This window comes from Adelges cooleyi, unplaced genomic scaffold, assembly GCF_023614345.1.
Source record: "Adelges cooleyi isolate 19-005CV unplaced genomic scaffold, UGA_ACOO_1.1 ACOO_flye_CR_arks_rails_tigmint_CR_PRNA_108, whole genome shotgun sequence".
Classification (NCBI taxonomy): Eukaryota; Metazoa; Arthropoda; class Insecta; order Hemiptera; family Adelgidae; genus Adelges; species Adelges cooleyi.
The window spans coordinates 7223858-7243393 of NW_026095761.1; the positions used below are offsets into that span (position 1 = coordinate 7223858).

Sequence of the window (19536 nt, forward strand, 5' to 3'; positions counted from 1 at the left end):
TTTATAATATAATTTAAACAAAAATATATAATTTTTTTGGATTTCTTTGCTGAACCCTAATTGCTCTTCAGAATATTCCTAGCAGACCTAGTTATTTTTAATTTTTTTTTTCATTCGTGAAATAAAATAAAAATTTATGATTTTTGTTTTGTATGTTTTTTTACCATTTCTTCTCTTCCCGTCTATCACACAAATCTATGACAGACCCTTTCTTCCCTCCATAAGAATTAATTTGGTTAAGGGTTTTAAATATTATTTTACATTTGTATAGTAGTTTTGATAAATTCAAAAACCACAATAGTGTTCATAACCTAATAATAATTTTTAAATGTATAAACAAAACATTTTTAATTTACTAAATATTTATTATTTAAAATAGGTAGTTAAAAATTATGTTACATTACATTTAAAGTAAGAACACTATTCTAATGCCATGTTATACTTTTGTACTTGAAATTTTATTGTTGCTAGTGATAATTTTTAATGAAATACATTTTCAATACTTCGCCTAATTAAAAATTTAAAAAAACTGCTGCTAACTATTCCGACCTATTTTTAACATTGTACTCAATTGATGCTAATTGTTCTCAGATCAATATTAATTGGTTCATACCAATTGATTACTGATTTGTCCAGATAGTGTTTGGTCAGCAGACAATTATAAAAGTCCCAAACTGCTAAATCTATAAACTGTTTGAGCCCTAAATAGTAAGAGATACATTAACTTTAAAGTTAACAAGCATTTTTATTAGGATACAATTATAATTGTTTTAACTTCTAACAAATATAATAAAAATGTATGTATAATATAGTAGACTAATTGGTCTCACCAGTTCCAATAAATAAATCAACAAGCATATATTTTTTTTTTACATGAGATAAATATTTTATTTACAAAATAGTAAACAAATATATGTTTAAAAACAGAAATTAACTAGTTTCACTATGTTCTAACAATAAAAACGAAAAATACTTATAATACAAAATTCCAGTCTTGTATTTAAAACAGCTCATAAAAAAAAAACAACAAAAAAATGATTATTTTTTATCAAATGAAAAACGATAAATTATATTTATTTTTAGGGGCTGTAAATCTGGAAATATAAGTTGCATATTATATTACATTTTCAATCACTCAAGTCAATGTTTACACAAACTGTTTAAATATATTTATATATATATATAGTTTACGTAATTTATTAATATAATTATTTATTTAATAATATCAAAAAAGTATAAATTAAGTAAACATTAAACAGTAGAATGACCAAACGTATGACTTGCGTGATTAAGAAAATGTTTAGAACTCAATCTATCTAGTTTTAATATAAAACAAATCGCCACGCTCTACCAAAAGCTACAACCTGTATATGCCTTAACAAATAAAAAGGTAAAAATGGCTTGGAACAATAAAATATCACATTTTGTCCAACTAAAAATAATACAGCCCCTCAAGTTGGTAAAAAAAAAAAATAAATTACAAAAAAAATAAAAACTCAATATAATGGTTTTTCATCTTCGCTCGACATATCTGTGTTACTCAGTAGGTTGGCTTTGTCTTCTTTTTGAGGTTTACTCGACATCAAGCTATGTTTTGGCACTCGAAAATCAGATTCAAAACATGGCTAAAATCAAGTTCAACAAACATTTATATAAAAAATAGTGGCCTAATATTGCATAACATGCCATATTGTGCGATGTAATCATAGAGTATAGTGTATACCCCTAGACTACACCACTGACAAAAACTTTATTATATTGCTTACAGTTTCACAAATGTTCATGTTGCAACAGTTTTCGATGGTGATCTCACACTGTTGGTTCTGTTGCGGTGGTCTACACGTCAACGGAGTCACACTTTTGTTGACTACAATACGCTTCTTGATCCGTGGTCGACGACCTAATAACCGGACTTTTCTATATAGCACCAAGGATAAAGTACCTAAACTAGCAGCGAAAACTACTAGAATGGTGATCACAGCAGTCAAGGTTTTGCTAAGTTTACACGACGATATGTTTGATGGGTTTAGCATTCCCATTTCAGTGTAATCATACTTTCTATTGTAATCATTACAACTAGAAAAAAATATATATATGAACGATTAATAAAATATTGTCAGTGCATTATTAAATACTGAAAATAGTTGAACATTACCTGCAAATATGTGATGTGGAAGGCGTAGGAGCATGTTGACAGTAAACCAAACATACTTCATTTAGCCAAGCGGCTTTGTATTGACACGTTTCACCGGCATATCCAACTGGACATTCACACCGGGGATTATCTGATGTATCCAGTATGCATTCACCGCCATTCATGCATTGACCAGTGCACATGTATTTCTCACACCGATCTCCATAACTTGTTGGAGAACATGCACATTCGGGTTGTCCGGAACTGGATATTGAACACGTTCCAGATACGCAGTAGCCATCACACACGGATAGCTCACAGTTATCGCCTTCAAATCCAACACTACACGTACATGTACCGTTGGCGTGCAGTATTCCGTTGTTTTTACACAATTTCTTCAGTACTTCATAGGTTATTAGTTCGGGATTTAATTCTTGATTTTTTGTGGTGTTTACCACGTGCTGTTGACATAATATTAAAATTAATAAAGTATTGATTTTTAAAGACCATCAAAACTATATAAATACCTTTTCTGTGTATGCTGAGCAATAAGTTTTGTTAACATAAGTCGAGTATCCAGTTGGAGTTAACAGTCCCATTGGAGTATTGCTGGACTCGTACTTTTTAACTAATAAAGGTTCTACTCCGCCTTGGAATGAATTCTTGGGCAGAGTCCACACAGCATTGTTAATCCAATCGCTCCAGTATATGTTTAGATTGTCCAAAACAACAGCAAAAGGCTGATGGTGAGTGCCGTGAATTAAAGTTTTCCTATTACCACCGTTCTGGTCACTGCTCTCAATACTGTAGTAAATACCTTCTCGTTCATCACTCCAGTACAAAAGACCATTTTCAACATCAATTGCTATGCTCAATGGTTGGAATAAATGGTCACTGACAATAATTTTACGGTCTGTTCCATTTAAACGTGAACGTTCAATACTTGCACTCAGATGGTTACAGTTTGTCCAATATAAATACCTGAAAAATAATCATACCAAACGGTTGATTTAATATATTAACAAAACCTCTTATTGTGCATAGCAGTATTTAATAAAATTATAAAATTACCCTCTACAGGTGTCGACTGCAATACCCTGTGGAATTTCATCCTTGAACTTGAATAAGACTGAACCACTTAGTGGTAACTGAGTGTCGTCCTTAGGTATTGTCAATTGTTTTATACTCAGACCGTTACCGGTCGTCCAGTACAATGTGGACGTTTGATAATCAAAAGCAATTCCTTGTACAGGAGACGATTGTTCTGAAAAATACATAATAATTATTAAGTAATTTAAATATACAAGACAGAATTATTGATATTTACTGGTAACAACGGGTTGAATGATTCCGTATTTGTCGTCTCCAGTTGTTTTTATCCGGAATATACTTCCACTCTTATGATTGGAATCGCTAACGTATATATCTTCTGTAATAGGATCGTAGGCGGCCGCTATCATGTCTTTAAGTTGATCGGCCGCAGTGCTTTCGATAACATTCTGCTTGAGGAACTGTATCTGAGCCTGAGTTACCACACTTAAGTCTGTAAACAAATCAAAATGCTAGTCAGTATTTGTATAGCACCATATTAAAAAAATTATATAGCTCTCATTTTCTAGAAAGATAAAACAATTTATTTTAGTTATATAATATTTTCTTTTCTGATTTTTGCAAATTAAAAGTGGATTGAGTTGGGATTTTTCGGTAAGCTAAATATAGACACTTCCTTCTCGAAAAAGGCCAAGGAGAGGAGGTAAACCCCCAGCCAAACCCTCACGCTTTGACACTGTTCAGATTTGAACTTATCCAGTAAGAAAAAAATCCACTAATTGCAGTACTACAATATTTGAAGAGATAATTTATTTATTGAATTTCTACCCTTTTCAAAGCACAGGAAATGTATTCCTGTATTTACCAAACAACAGCTGATATGCAACGATCGACAATGACCTCAATCCCATGTACGTTAGATGAAGGCTAGCCGCATAGAACAAGGTGAAAAAGTCGTCGTATTATGCTTAGGTAATTAAAAAAGACGAACGTTCGGTGAATTTCTATAAGGAGAACACTGGTAAGTCAATAATATCTCCTCTTGACTTAGCCGAGCAAATCAATATAACGTGCTGTTCCTTCTATCTTGTCGAGGTGCACTACTGCAATACAGACGGATCAGCTCACAAGGTTAAACATTGTTGTACTCCCAAACATTATTATTTCCTATATAAACACAACTCGTATATTAAATAAATGTTACAATAGACCGGCGGTTTTGATTCGAAATTGAAATCATTTCCCGTAATCGATTACCATTGATGAATATTTTTATTAGTAAATGTTTTGCCCTTTTTTGCCACCTTGAACCTATTGAAACTTCCTGAATTGGTTACAAATTTTGACGATTGGTTTGCAAAAACGCAATTAAAAATAATACATACAACTTAATTAATTAAGGGCTTAAGGTAATTATCGAACGCGATAATAACAATACATATTACGAAGCGAAACGTTAACTTGTTTTAGTGGGGAAAAATGAAAGTAATGAAATCAGCATGAGACAAATCACAATTATCAACGTGCTTTTTATTAAATATATAATTTTATACTAGTTTTCTTCTCAAAACAACAATAACCAATTTTTTTTTTTTTTAATAATTTATAAGTAGTTACGAAAGTTTAAACGGCGAGGAAGCGTGCCCGAAACATATCAACAACAGGCCACAAGTTTAGATTCCACAATGTGTTTATATCATACTACAGAAAGCATCAAGTAAAACAATATATACTCAATGGCAAATGCATGTACCGTTTTAACGGGGGTTTAATTTCCTTTTTCTACTTAGTAAATATAATCGTCTAACAAAACAGAAAAAAAAACGGAATCGGCGCTTAGTATTTCATAACCAAATGTATTGATTTATGTATCGCCAAGTCGTTCTGTAAACATTGAAATCGTTTTGAAGTAGATATAATATAAAAACTAACACTAAAGCAAAGATAATGGCGAATAAACTATACAGGTATTATGTCATTTTAACAGCGGCTTTTCTGATGATCGAGAAATGATCATCATCTGATTACTATTTCATCTCAAAATTACCGTTATCTAATTATTCATAATATTTTAGACGAGCCTGTGTTCGACTGTGTTTAAACTTCCTTTTTACATTCAATGAAATAGGTTATATGTTGCGTTAAAAAATATAGTAAGTAGGTTAAATAGAATAGAAACTGTGCTTAGCAAAAAAAAATATTGTTTACATATTATTGAGTAGACGCCAGTAAACAAAAAATTTAATTTACCAATAATATCTACCATTCTATTAAATAAGCACATGCTAGGTTAGGTAGTAATTATTAAGCAAATTACACATCAACATTCAGGAGTCACATAGAAGGACGAATGCGAATCAATCACTATTGAATATTAAAATATTAATTATAATTAATATAAATATTTAAATAATACATTTGAATAATGTTTTAAAATGTATTTCAAATAAAGTTTTCTAATCTATTTTCTTTGTTCAATTCAAAACTTGGTTAAAATTAACGTAGCACATACATTTGTTTTTTAAACCTCCACCGAAAATTGAATCACCTAAAATACTTAAATATCAGGATTTTATAGATTTGTTTACTGTCTAAAAAAATATAAAATGCAACATTACATAAGATCAGTGCTAAATTCAGCAGAAAAAATAAAATAAATACTTTTTGCAATCATTTTTTTATAATACAAAACAAACATCTGTACCTTTCTCGATTCCTCGAAAAATTATAATACATAATGATAATATTGAACGTACAAATATTTATAGCTTAATCTATTTAAAAAATGGTTTCAACAAGACATGTTTTTTATGTTAAATTCGGTGGTTTTTTTTTTTTAAATAAAAAACGGTCGTATTCCGTTAACAATAAATAAATTGACCAATTAGTAATTTAACAAACTAAGAAATACATACAAGCAAAAAAACTACTCATAATGCTGTTTTTTTAAAAATGTGCATAAACTTATTTTACATATGTTTAGAAAATTCAATAGATTTGTTTATTAAAAAATGTTAAAAATTGTTTTCTTATTAGAAATTGCTTGACGGAGTTTATTCCATGAACATGTGTTCCTTTGAACTCCTTATTTTACAGAACAACTTTACAACTTTATATACATGAATCTAATATAGTAATAATCAATTTTGATTGAGATCAGTTATCTTAAACGCTGTAGTTGTCTTCGTTATATGGGTGCAATTTAAAACCACCATTTACATACATCTTATATAATACATATCAAGAATATAAAAGTGTTTTCTACGGCAATTAAACACTTCTATACGAATCTGTTAATAGTAAGATACAAGCACAGTAATAAAACAGATAAAGAAATTTAGTGAAGTAGAAAACTAGTAACTATTGAAGTCGAGAATAGTAAAATAAACCTCAGCTTTAATTTAAATATAAAATTTTAGTAAATTACATAACACCATTACTGATTACACAAAAACCTTACACATTTGTACACGTGCCACCATAATGACATATGAAATAATTGATTATAAACATATTATGTACTTATTTTTAAGTTTATTAACACAAAACAGTTGAACATTGCTCGTTTTTTGTTAATAAAATAAGCTTTTCTTACTTAACGATTTATTAACTAATGCAAAATAAATTTATAAAATTATATAATATGTCCTAAAAATCTACTTTGTTATACTGTAGACGATTAATGATTATCAATATCAATGAGAATGAATTAATACTTAATAGCAAAAGATTATGTTTAGTTTTCAATTTCTTAATGCCAATAAACTAGGAAATAATATTGTTTCCTAGTTAACAATTTATACAGCTACATGTAGACCACCCGTGTCTTCTTGAGTCATTATTTATTGCAGGAAACAAAATAATTTTCTAGTACTTGCATAATTAGTATAGCACAAAAAAAAGAACAAAAGAATTGCATACTTTAATTGATATTATTCGCATTTCGCATTATAAAATAAGTAGATCTAAGTTTTTATTATAACCCATAGATTAAATTTTTAAATTCGAATATTGTAAGTCAAACGAAGTAAACGATTAACGGTAATCATTAGGTATAAAACATAATGTAATGTAGATTAATTATATTTCCTTTTAACATAAACAAAAAATACCTTACCCGCTTCGCATCGAATAGTTAATTGTTATTAATTCAATAGAAAAAATCAATATAAGAAGACAATGATAAAATACATTGAATAAATGTAAATGCATAAAATCTAGTAAGAGCGATATTAAAAGAATTTGCTTACAATTTGCTTCTTTATAAAAACTTTACCTTCGAGTTGCAAGAATTTGTCAGCGTTAAAAGAACAACTATTTATATATTTTCTGATACGAGCAGTGTAATAATACTAGATGCCTTAGGCTCTTTAATAATTAACTAACTGGTTATGCTAAGTATACAGATGTTAAAAAATTGTGAGCGAGCTTGGGGACATATCTTTTTTACCATTTCCCTATTGATAGTTGATTTTTGTTTTAATTGACCGGCAATTTAAACAGAGTAGATTATTTTTTTTTCAGTTTTGGTTTTAAGATTGAATTAACAATTATGTTTTAGGACGTGTTTTATCCAATTGTTTTTTTTTTTGATTTCCGGAAAACACAAGGAAGTTATAATCCCGTAACCTTCCATTCGCAATATTGCTACGCCCCTGCAAGAGAAACAATCTTATTATTTTAAGACTGTTATTCCAGAATTCAGTGCGTCATTAAAAAAATATAATACAACTTTTAACAGTGCGCATTAAATTTAACCTAGAACAAAGAGATTTTGAACAGAACAAAAACAGCCGTTTAAGAAAACCTATTTTTAAAAATTATAATATTTTCGCAGTTTTTTTTTGAATATCAAGTACCTACACAATTCATTCGACAAACGAATGCCACCGACGCGGTTTGCTAAAATAAAGTTCTATTACATTTGTAATTTGTATGCGCTGTGAACGATCGGTTTACGTGAAATATTACTTAACAGTTTACACGTTATAACTGTACGCTTCCCCTTAAAAATAAAATAAGAAATATAAAATGTAAAATCGGAAATACGTTGGCAAGCATTAATGACGGAACGGTTTTTATTTAAAGTGACGACAATTTATTAAAGGCCCGACGTGACGGTTACATAAAAAATCACGATTAGTAAAAAACTACACGTACTACATAATAGCAATAATAAACACTAATAATGCCCATCAATTATTAAAACGGTCTAAACTGATGTCAATAAGTGTATAGTTTTTACGGCTACTGAATTGTTGGTTCGACAACATGTAAAAAAAATTAAAAAACAATTTTCCATTACCGTTTAGAATATCCCCAAACGTCATTTAAAATCGGATTTAGCACGAAATTCGTGTTAAACATAATGAAATGATATGCAATAATATTGGTATACAATTATCAAGAGAAAAATATGTGTAATTAAATACAATTGCGAGAACGTCACGAGGAACCAACCGTGTTATAAAAAAAAATTTAATTATTATCGTTTATAATATTATAATGATAACCTTGACTCGATATGTTAAGTGTATAAATTAATTATTATTTTGTGCACAACCGATAGTGGAATATTATGTTAATATTTTTTGTTCTTTCAGTCCTTTCAATGGCAGCACATTTACCGAATTCCAGTCGTTTCTTGAAAAAATTTTTATAAAAATAATTAGTGTATTAGATACATAAGAAGTGTTGAATACCGGCATATCCAATAAATGCCTTCAAAATATTATAAAATATCCAATAATATTATTTATCAAACGCAGTCAGTAAACACATTTTAAGGTTTGTTTATTACTCTGACACCAACATATTAATTTTTTCTTATCGCAATTAAAAAAAATCAAGTGTTAATACACTTTACTCCAACGGTAATATTATTTGCTTTCCTATCAGTAAAAAACAAATCAGAAAAAACACTTCGAAACGTGTTACCGATATTTGAATAGTGCTTGACACGAATCAAAACACAATAGAGTACAAAAACAACGGAAATGATAATTGATAAAACCTATTTTTTTCATTAGGTAACCGATGTTGGGGCCAGAATTTTCACTTCAAAGTGGAAGAATTATAAAATCATACATATCCTAGTTCTGATGCAACACATGAGGGTCCACAAAACACTTTAGTAAGGTAAAATCGATCAAGTTACATATTTTAAATTACAAAATATATTCTGTTCATAATAATAAGTGATTAATGTGTTGTTGGCACGTGAAGAAGGAAAGCGTTTCCAGAGTTCAAGTCACAAGTTCAACAGTTCGATCCAGGAAAATAAAAATATAATATATTAGCTAACGCAATGACGAGTTAACTCTATTAGACTTATTGCAGTAAAAAGATAAATAGATTGTTATATAATTCATTAATTTTGGACTATAAAAAAAAATTGTACATAAAGTTAATTCTGGTAAATTACTATTAGTTTTTATTTTCCATAACAACGCATAATAACTGATGATATAATTTGTTTACAATAGATAAACTGAACAATAGATAACAATGTATAGTTTAAATGATCAGATAAAATTTAAATTATTCACTTGTAAAATATATTAAATTATTTAATTAAATAATTAGGCTAATTTCAGTCTAAAATTTTAATTTTCCCTAATAGACCCCAGATACAGATTTCTACTTCTTAATCTGTGGATAAGCGTTAATCGCAGTCACACTTTCAATACATATTTAAACAAGAACTAGAGGAGTTACGCAAACTGAGTCGCCAATATAAAAATTAAACTAGAATTTCAATACTAAATATTATACGTGTCATTTCAAGTAGGTAGTCTTATTCAAGTAATAACAAAATTAATATTTTATTAAAACGTGCTCTATATTATAATATACATAACAGTGCAATGATAATGTAACTATGTCCTCTGAATCTAATGTCGAATGACGAATCCCTCATTTTTTCCAAGCTATTCACAAAAAGATCAGTTTAAAACTCTAAAAAGTGGATCATTAGTTTCAACCTGTTTTTAACCTTCCTGTAGACTGTGTTTTTTCACCAAAAGGTCTAATTCCTGAGCACGCGTCACATGTATTAAACAATTCATACACATGTTAAAAAAATATATATTTTTTTTTAAAGAAAAAAATTACAATATTGCCTGTGCCCTGTGCCAATACATGACAGTATGTAGGTATTGACGTTGTTCGCTTGTCGGTATAGTACTTAATTATACTTAAATACTTTAAACATATGCAACGCGAATTTATAAAGGCGCATACTTAAATAGGTACACCTTACACGATACGTACTGTTCCATACGTAATGTCATCGTGTGACAATGTAATATTGTACCTAGATAACATTTAGACAATATGTTAATTTTGTTATTTAGTACAATAATATGTATTACACTCGTATGTTTATGATAAATAATAAATGGTAGTCTATATAGTATACACTATCATTAATACGAACTATTGCGTAATTTTGTTACCTTGACTACATTGGAGTTTGTCACGTTATAAACTGGACCAATTAATATATAAAAAATAAACTAGCAAATAAAATACCGATACTCAAGTGAACGTTAATCACTCGTGTGTGTGAGGTTTTCAAAATAAGAATTTACATTTCTCTGAAGTATTGTCAGTAACCGCATGACAAAATATGTGGCCCCTCCCTCGAAAATCACTGAAAGTGGTTACCTATACTTTCCTACGTTATGCCTTGAACAAAATTAATACTGCAGTTTTTTATTAGGTAAATATCACTCCAAACATAGGTCGTAACTCGTAATACATATTAATATTGACGAGATAACACAACAATACAAATACGTCAGAAAATTCAATATTTCAGAGTAGACGTCATTTTCATTACCAAAAAAGAAAAATAACTTGTAAAATAACATAAGTTTATTGATAGCTCCGATTCACTACAAGTTATCACTAAGATTTGATACATGTATGATCTGTTGTTGTTTTTAGCTTAAACTAAACAACTACTGTGAGCGAGCCTGATTTTTTAAATGTTTTATTGTTCGTATGTTTTAACATACACCTAGATAGTATTAATACTTTACGAGATAAATTTAAATTTAGCTCTTACTTACACCAGACTAGAATTGATTTTGAAACAAATTTGTTCTCTCTCTTATTCCGAATTGTTTTAAGATAAACTGTAGAAAAATAGCAGACATGAGAATAAAAACACCTAAAAAACGTCAAACAGTTTCTAAGCATTACATCTATTGCTTAGAATGTGAAACAATTCCATATACGTATACTCGTTTAATTCCGTAATAGGTACCTAAGGATTAGTAATGTTTACATCTGTTGTAATTATGTTAATAAGTTTAAAACTACCCTATTAAAAATGCTGATTATGTGACATTATTTAATGAAATCAAAATAACGTGTCTTTGTTAAAAGTAAAAACCTAAATAATTTCACTAATTAGCATTTTTCATGGTTAAATTTTAATTGATCGATAAGAATACAAAAATTCATACCATAAATTATATTATATTATATCATGATATGTGCAACGCAGTTAACACAGCTAACTGATTCAAATAATTATAATAATTTTAAAAAAGACTGATAGGTCTAGAATAAGGTACTATTTAGATATACTATAACATAAGTGGAATAATACAAACTTCTATGGTAATTTTTGGTATCAGGTATGATGACGTAGGTGTTTAATGTTTATGAGATCAAAAGAAAACCCTAAATAAATATCATACATTTAAATTTTAACTGCCGATTTCTATTTTTTTAAACCTAAAATTAGCACAGAAAAAATGAAATTTCATCCGGTGAATAAGATATAAGCATATTAAGCAATTTTTCACTCGTATAGTTGCAATTTCACTGTTCACATTAGCATGCGGTTTGTGTAAGACCTTGTTTTCATAGTAGGTTTCGAACGGTCTAACACAAATAATAAAAAATTATAATATCTGTATATCCGATGTTTTTTTATTAATGACCTTCAGCGATACCGGTAATTATTTTATTTATCTATAATTACAATGCGACAAAACACATTATAGAACCTACACGAATTAAAGATGCTATTATGACATGCGGGAAATTTCTGAAAACGATTAACATTTCTTACTTACTTCTTCTTCGGGTTAATGTCTTTTTGTCTATTGATCACGACTAGGACCTATTTTTATTACCACAACGAAAACGTCTAATAATAGAGATTATTTTTCGGCAGTAATATTATCGTTTATCGCTATAAAAGCTCGTTGAAATCTTAAAAATAAAAAATAGACTACTTTTCCATAGCAATATCGTTTATTTGCTGGCGACATTAGTTTAGTTGAAATTACACAACTCATTCGATATGAGATTACGTTATTGTTGTATAGCAATAGATATACGACATCGTTAGCATTAGTTTTAAAAACTGACGGTCGTTAACTATAGACTAGTTTGATAAAAAAAAATTAATAATAACATAGGGCAACTGTTTTAAAAATAGTTTTCCTTCCACACCTAACCGGCCATCATCATTTTGACGCATCCAAAGGGAACGCGTGCCAAATTTGACAGACATCCGCACAGCCAAATTACATTCCCGACCTGAAACTACTGTTGACCAATTCTAGATACGACGAGATTGTTGAGTGCTACCGATTATTATTATTATTATTGTTGTTATCAGACCGCTTACAATTTAATAACATAACATTTGCCAAGAGCCAGAAGTGGCAAGGAGGAGGACAAATTATTACTTAGCTCGTTTTCAAACAATCATATATAAAGATTGTACGTTAATCAGTTCCTAATTGCCGATTATAGTAATTTATTAGTAAATTTTAAATAATTATCTAATATTTTAACATTGAATTCGATAAAAATACTATCAACCAAAATTTGAAGCATAGGTTACTATGCACAGGTGCTAACTGGTAATTACTACAGTAATTTAATATCGAATGCTATTATACTCGTACACCGGTGCACATGCGTGTACCTATTATTATATAACCATTACCGATTATAAAACGTATATTTATCTATTTGTTGACCCGATGTAGGAAATTTTTCGGGAAGCCGAAAGGGGAGTCGTCAGTAATACACAAACTTGAGGACCAGCAAGTGTTTGGTATTCACCCAAAAATATTAATTTTATAAGGTTTATTGATAACCCCAGTATACGAGTACTCAAAAACAACTTGTGTTGTACAAGTGGGTAGAAATATACGGGTTATTGTGGAATCTGATAGGTTAGTGTTGTGCAATTCGGATAGGTCCGTCAAAGAAGAGCTTGGAGGTTTCCCGCCTTTTACGGGACGCGCTTTGGGGTCGGTCGGTGACCTTCTGACGGCGGCGATCGTGAATTACCAGGCAACGTTCGAAATACGTGTTTTTTGAAATTGCCCATTACTCGTGTATTGTGGACAATACACGGTCGACTGATACCTCCTCCTGTCAGTGTGTTGCGGATCTTCGATGAGGAAAAATTCATATTCTCCCGTGACCTTGTATTTCAACGTTCGTCTTGCGGGGGTGGGGGCGTATAGGAAAACCGTAGCCGTGTCGTCGGTCACGTACGCCACTGCGACGATCACCAAGTCGGCTAGTCGCCGATCGGGTGGATTACACTAAAAAAAACCCGCACTAGGCTACGACCGTAACCCGCCGCCCTCACGACGACTACGGTGAGGGCCGGGAAACTGGGAAAGGTCGCCGCCGTGAGTGGCGTACGTGACCGACTGTACCGAGTCCATGGCCGGCACGCGCGTTGCACGTGCGAAAATTCGTCGGCGACGGGAAAAAACGTGTGTAAGCAAAACTGTCACTTACCCCAAGCACAGACGGTGGCAGCTAAAAGCGCTACCGAAACGACGGCGCGTCTTACATTGTGAACGCAGCACATGGTTTTGTCGGTAATTTTAAGTTAATAAAACAGAAGGAAAAAAAATTAGAGGAGAGGCAAAATAATTATCTAATAATTTTTGTTTTTTTGTTTTCTATACACAATACAAGATATTAAGTAACGGTAATTAACTGTACGGTAATAATATTAATAAACAAGGATAATAACACATCGGACGACGACGTGACATTTGAATATGCCGCGTGCGTATCACGCGCGCACTGTACTGACGTCTGACGACGACGACACCGGAGACGGGCACTGTCCACAGAGTCGGGTCAGCTGTCGGCCGTGTGCGAGAGCGTAGCGTTTTGCGTGTGGAGCGCGAGCGCGGCAATACGTTATTATCATCGATAGACGGTGCCGACTGACGTGCAGACTGCAGTTCACTGTTGCGACTTGCGCGCGGGTTTTTTTTCACAAGCACGTTACCTTGTTCTCTCCCCTTGCGGGCCTGCTCACACAGTACACACGCCACACGGTCAGCACTCTTCTATTGCTTAATGCCTTAATGGTTATTATCGCTATTACTTATTCGTTATAGTCGTTACAAGTACATTGCTAACTGCGGCAACTCCTAACTACCGGTGGGCTGTGACCGATAACGAAACACGTGACACTCGGCGACAGTCCGTTATACAACGTCAGTTTTTAACAAATATTTCTAGTTTAGTCGACATTTTTTGACAAGCTGTATTTGTTTAGAAGTTTCATCATCGACCATGATTTATGTTAGAATTTTCGCGGAGTTCACTTGACATTGGGATTCGCAAAGCAGTTCAACAAATTCATTCGGATTCCTTGTCTTAATGATAGTCGTCTAATCTAGCCGGCAAAGTCAACGGTGTAGATTGTTTACTTTCGATTTTACAACTAAACCAGTTAAAAGCATCTAATACAGGTATACCTAAATTTTAATTTTCAGGTAAACATTTATAATATGGTAGGTAATTAATCTTATAAAAACAGTGACATCCAAATTGAAAGGGAAAGTTAATGTATTTTAATAAAAAAATACCCAGGTTTATCAAAGCTTAAAACAATCATAAAACACATTTTGTATTAAGCAATAGATTAATTTTAAAATGTGTAAAATAGTAATTAATTTGCGGCTTAGTTAAAATTGATTGATTTCTCGATAAACTTTAAATGATGTGGCAACAATTAATAAAAGATAAGGATATAATTACTATGTTGATTACCAATATTAATTATGTTGCGTTATGATAACAGAATATCATTTCTTATCATTTATGTAAAAGTAAAAATATTTATGTTATTCAATTTTTGTTGCAGAAAAAACAATGTTTCTCATTAAAAATGTAGAAGAATTAAATGATTTATTTTTGAGAAATAGTGAAATGTATTTATTGTTAAATGAAAAAGACCGAAAAACATTTTATGATTTCACCAATACATTAAATAAATTTGGCAATTTAAAACCGTTATGGAGCTTTTTATTATTACAAGTAACGTATTTTAATAATTTAATTAATCAGTAAATCATTAATTACTGTTGTTTTTAGGAAAATAACTATTCTATTGAAATAACGTGGAGGTTGCATTCTCAACAAATTATAGATTTCGCTGAATTTATTTCACGGTTTGTTTATTTTAGTTTTTTATTCTGATAGTTATATCATAAAACGTTTTAATAGTTATGAAATAATTGTATTTCATTTTTTTTTAGTTATAAATGGGATCCAGACGAAATAATTACTACCCTATTGTCCCTTTCCGAATCAAAGGACGAGTTGCATCAAATCATATTAACAGATCTGTTCATTAGTCTATTACTTTTACTGTCCGGAGAACCTAACACTCATTTTAATAGTCATTTACGAATAATACAACAGTTTTTAATTCATGTGAGAAACTAATTTGTTTTGTATCAACAGTTTAAAAAACAAATATACACAACAATGCACAATCGGACTACCTTACTTTTGATTGATTTTTTTTTCTTCTTAAGTCTAGCTCTTTGATTATGAAAAATCCGGATGCTTGGATTTATTTGAAACGTGTAAAATGTTCTCCGCTTTGTATTAAATCGACAGCTAAACGGATGTTCAAAATAATGCTTAAAAATATGCTTGCAACAGATTTGAATTATTATTTGGATGTAGCGTATGAAGAATATAGAATGTACAAAACATCGGAATCAATTTATAGAATGCTTGAAATGGTAATATTATAACTAAAATAAATACAAAATTGTACAGTTTTTTTTATCACAGCATGTTAAGTTTCTAGATGTTAGACTTACTTGATGAAAACATAATATTCTCACTTATACAAAATGTTATTTTTGAAATGCCAAACAAAGCCAACTGGAAAATGATTTTGTCTCTTATAACGGTTTTTGTGAAAACAAAATCGCAACAATCTCACAAATTAAAATGTAAACATATATAATATGAGGAAATGTATGGATAGTTGCATTCTACTAAATTAATTTTTTATTTCAGTAAAATTTGAACATTTGCTCAATCATACTCTGTCTAAAAGTGAACTGAACGATGAATTTACGTTATGTAAAGCGACTCTGCTCGTATTTCGGCACTGTTGTCTCGATATTGGTCTTTGGTCCGAGTACCGTCGATGGTATAGTTCCTATAAACCTTCTGTGGAAACAGCCCAAAATTTTTATAAGTTATTAACTCACTTAATACCTTATGACTTACCGGCTGCCCTGGCGTCCCATACTAACACGGTAACTATACGTTTTAATATTTCTCGGCGTAAACACCACTTCCAATTTTTATTTACACAATTTGAAATATTTTACAGCAACCGACGTTGACAGAATCTTGTGTGGCCATTCAAAATACTTATGTGAAAGTTGCTCGTGAGCAGCTCGTTAAAATCAACAAAGGACAAGACACCATGGGGTTGTTCAAAGATTACGACGACACTGAGGTAATATTAAACACTTATGTTTTTTTAAAAAGTTGACTGACGTTGATCTATTCTATTTACTACTGTTAATTTATAAAAGTGTAATGGATGCAGGAATGCATTTTACTTTAAAAAAATATATCTATCGCATGAAGTATTATTATTTATTAAGATGATAGTAAGAAATGTCTACTTCAATACATTTTTTGTTTTTAGTAATTCATTTGATTGATTCAAGCAACAACAAAACTTAAATCACGATACTCATATTTGCTTTTACATTAATTTTACTTGCTAACAGTTTTAATGAGTTCTTTTATGCCTCAACAGTTAACTCATAACATACTGACAAACATTTTTTTACTCTTACTATTTGTGCCCCAACTAAAATAAAAATAAATTTTATAATAAATAAAAAAGATCAATACGCCAAGTATTATACAGTAGTGTTAAGAATAACTAAAATAATCACATGTTTTTCTTGTGAGGAATGTTAATTATTGTCATAGTCTTAGTAAAATTTAAATTGTTTTCAAGAAAACAATTTTGCTGATCGATATGTTCAATTTCACCTTTATTGGTCAAAATAATCTGCATATGATTATTTTATTTTACGAGGAAAAACCAGTTAATTAGTCAGATAACTAAAGTGCGACAAAAAGTATTGATGATATCGCTTTTTAAATAACCATTTTTCATTAATGTAATTGTATAGATTAGATAGTTAAAACTGTGTGAGTCTTTGATGATAATAAAATGTTTGATTAAATCAAAATAGAATATAATATTCTAGGCAATGTTACAAAAATTATTTTACTCTGACAAGCAACTTTACAGGTCTGGTAAAAACAAATAAGTAAAAAGCATTGGACGTGGCTATTTTATCATCTCAATCGCGATATTGGAAAACTTATACATAGTTTTGTTCAAACATCTTTTTCAGTAAAAAGTTTTTTGTTATAAAATATAATGAAAACTACTGTTTATTACAAAATATTCTGTTGCTATTTTGTTTATTAACAAATATAGAATGGCTTTTTTTTTATATAACTACTTAATGGTCATTGAAATGACTTTTCTTCTTTATTTTGCAGAACCGTCATGAAGCAGACGTAGTGAAGGTGTTGGAATCTTACAAAAAGACAGGTCAAGTAATGCGTGTTGTCTTGGAAGCTTCTGTATTCCGTAAAACATACTTTGTCAACACTTTCCTCAAAACACTAATGGATCCTCATATGCAAGACGATCAAATTAGATGTGAATTTATAGAAAAACTAAACGATATTAACAAAATTCCAAACTCTATTTACACAAAGTGGAAAAACGAGAGCCGTAGTAAATATTTCTGATAGCTGTATTCTCAGTTAGTAACACAATTAATATCTACAATAAATTCCTTTTAAATACAAATGCATATTTATAATAAATTTATCGTGTTATTTGTTTTATCATTTGTAGCCAATATTATAATTGTTATTAAAGAAGTTCCCCCAAATGGAAAATGTAATTTTGTTTACTTATGTTTATAATACACGGTGCAACTATTTTAAAGCCTTTCAAAAAACTAAAAAAGATTAGTGAGGATTGCGTTTTATTATTTGACAATTACATGTAAATGTAACTGATTTTAATAGAGATGGGAAAAAAATAACAAAACTGTGTATCAATAATTTATACATGTATTTATTGCAATATAATTACACAAACGACTTTTTTATTGTCTTCTTCTCACCACATCACAATCTCATCAAGTAATATTTATTTTAATGTCGTAGTACTTCTTAATGTAATTATCGACATGTTACTGTAGTCCAGTATAATAATATTTAATAAATATCGTTATCATTTAGAAACGTTAATAATATTTGTCGGTGCCTTAAACATTTTTGTGCACTTTTGACAATCAACGTAGCGCACGGAAGAGAAATAAATCATCTAAACACCAAAATACACGGCGCGCGAGTCGTCCTAAACAGAAAACATTTATTCGTTTATACGAAAATAAATAAATCACCCAAAAGGGTAAAACTTGTTGTACTGAAATAACTTTTATTTTAAACTTATTGTCTAAGAAATTTCACGTTTGTTATATAATTAAATTGTATTTTATGAGTTGTTTTAATTAATAGTTTTTTCGGTGGCCGAAAATTATACTAAATTAAAATAATAGTCCTTTTAGAGCCAGTCCGACACGGTGTGCTCGTGAAAACATTTGTACTTGTTTAAACTTAACATTTTTTAAGTCGGCCCTGATTACAACCAATTAATAAACCAACCGTGCCTGTATAATACTATAGACACGAAGAATTTAATTCAATGGTTAAGAATTTGTCGTGGTCCAGACGAAAAAAAAAACATTAAAAAAGGCATCATTATAAATTGATCGCAAGTGTGTCGGAGTTGATAAGTATAATATATTCTGAAATTTTCATTGCATACCCAATTATAATTATTATTACTTGCAAACTTATTGACATAGTCGGACTCGTATGATTCGAATAATTTTATTTGCGATTTATTCAAATTATTTAAAAGATTTTTTGTTTGCAATTCAAACATTGAATAATGTTATTATATAATTTTGTCACACTCT

At 30.2% G+C, this 19536-nt stretch overlaps 2 protein-coding genes across 4 annotated transcripts; one reads left to right on the forward strand and one right to left on the reverse strand.

Moving 5' to 3' along the window:
- Nucleotides 1-1238: 1238 nt before the first annotated feature.
- On the reverse strand, nucleotides 1239-14442 carry LOC126843132 (protein cueball). Of its 2 annotated transcripts, none has more exons than XM_050580488.1 (7): nucleotides 13973-14442; nucleotides 3462-3677; nucleotides 3206-3398; nucleotides 2662-3115; nucleotides 2156-2595; nucleotides 1767-2076; nucleotides 1239-1625 (listed from the first exon to the last, which is right to left on the reverse strand). In XM_050580488.1, exons 1-7 carry the CDS (start codon nucleotides 14043-14045, stop codon nucleotides 1497-1499), a joined length of 1815 nt encoding a protein of 604 aa, XP_050436445.1. In that variant the 5' UTR covers nucleotides 14046-14442; the 3' UTR covers nucleotides 1239-1496. The 2 variants fall into 2 exon arrangements, with proteins under 2 accessions (XP_050436445.1, XP_050436455.1); XM_050580498.1 differs by lacking the exon at nucleotides 13973-14442 and adding an exon at nucleotides 12277-12535.
- Nucleotides 14384-18593, forward strand: LOC126843147 (Fanconi anemia group A protein homolog). Of its 2 annotated transcripts, XM_050580516.1 has the most exons (10): nucleotides 14384-14688; nucleotides 14751-14946; nucleotides 15342-15514; nucleotides 15572-15648; nucleotides 15736-15913; nucleotides 16018-16230; nucleotides 16299-16446; nucleotides 16514-16758; nucleotides 16836-16964; nucleotides 18038-18593. In XM_050580516.1, exons 3-10 carry the CDS (start codon nucleotides 15350-15352, stop codon nucleotides 18290-18292), a joined length of 1410 nt encoding a protein of 469 aa, XP_050436473.1. In that variant the 5' UTR covers nucleotides 14384-14688; nucleotides 14751-14946; nucleotides 15342-15349; the 3' UTR covers nucleotides 18293-18593. The 2 variants fall into 2 exon arrangements, with proteins under 2 accessions (XP_050436473.1, XP_050436466.1); XM_050580509.1 differs by having other exon boundaries at nucleotides 14384-14946.
- Nucleotides 18594-19536: the final 943 nt, after the last annotated feature.

What these genes read in the sequence shown, in the direction of transcription:
- LOC126843132 (XM_050580488.1), bottom strand. Translation starts at nt 14,045, where the DNA reads ATGTGCTGCGTTCACAATGTAAGACGCGCCGTCGTTTCGGTAGCGCTT. An exon ending in TGCCACCGTCTGTGCTTGGG is followed by an intron (nt 3,678 to 13,972) that starts GTAAGTGACAGT and finishes ATTTGTTTACAG; the next exon opens with ACTTAAGTGTGGTAACTCAG. An exon ending in CATTCAACCCGTTGTTACCA is followed by an intron (nt 3,399 to 3,461) that starts GTAAATATCAAT and finishes TGTATTTTTCAG; the next exon opens with AACAATCGTCTCCTGTACAA.
- LOC126843147 (XM_050580509.1), top strand. Translation starts at nt 15,350, where the DNA reads ATGTTTCTCATTAAAAATGTAGAAGAATTAAATGATTTATTTTTGAGA. An exon ending in TTTATAGAATGCTTGAAATG is followed by an intron (nt 16,231 to 16,298) that starts GTAATATTATAA and finishes TTAAGTTTCTAG; the next exon opens with ATGTTAGACTTACTTGATGA. An exon ending in ACAATCTCACAAATTAAAAT is followed by an intron (nt 16,447 to 16,513) that starts GTAAACATATAT and finishes TTTTTATTTCAG; the next exon opens with TAAAATTTGAACATTTGCTC.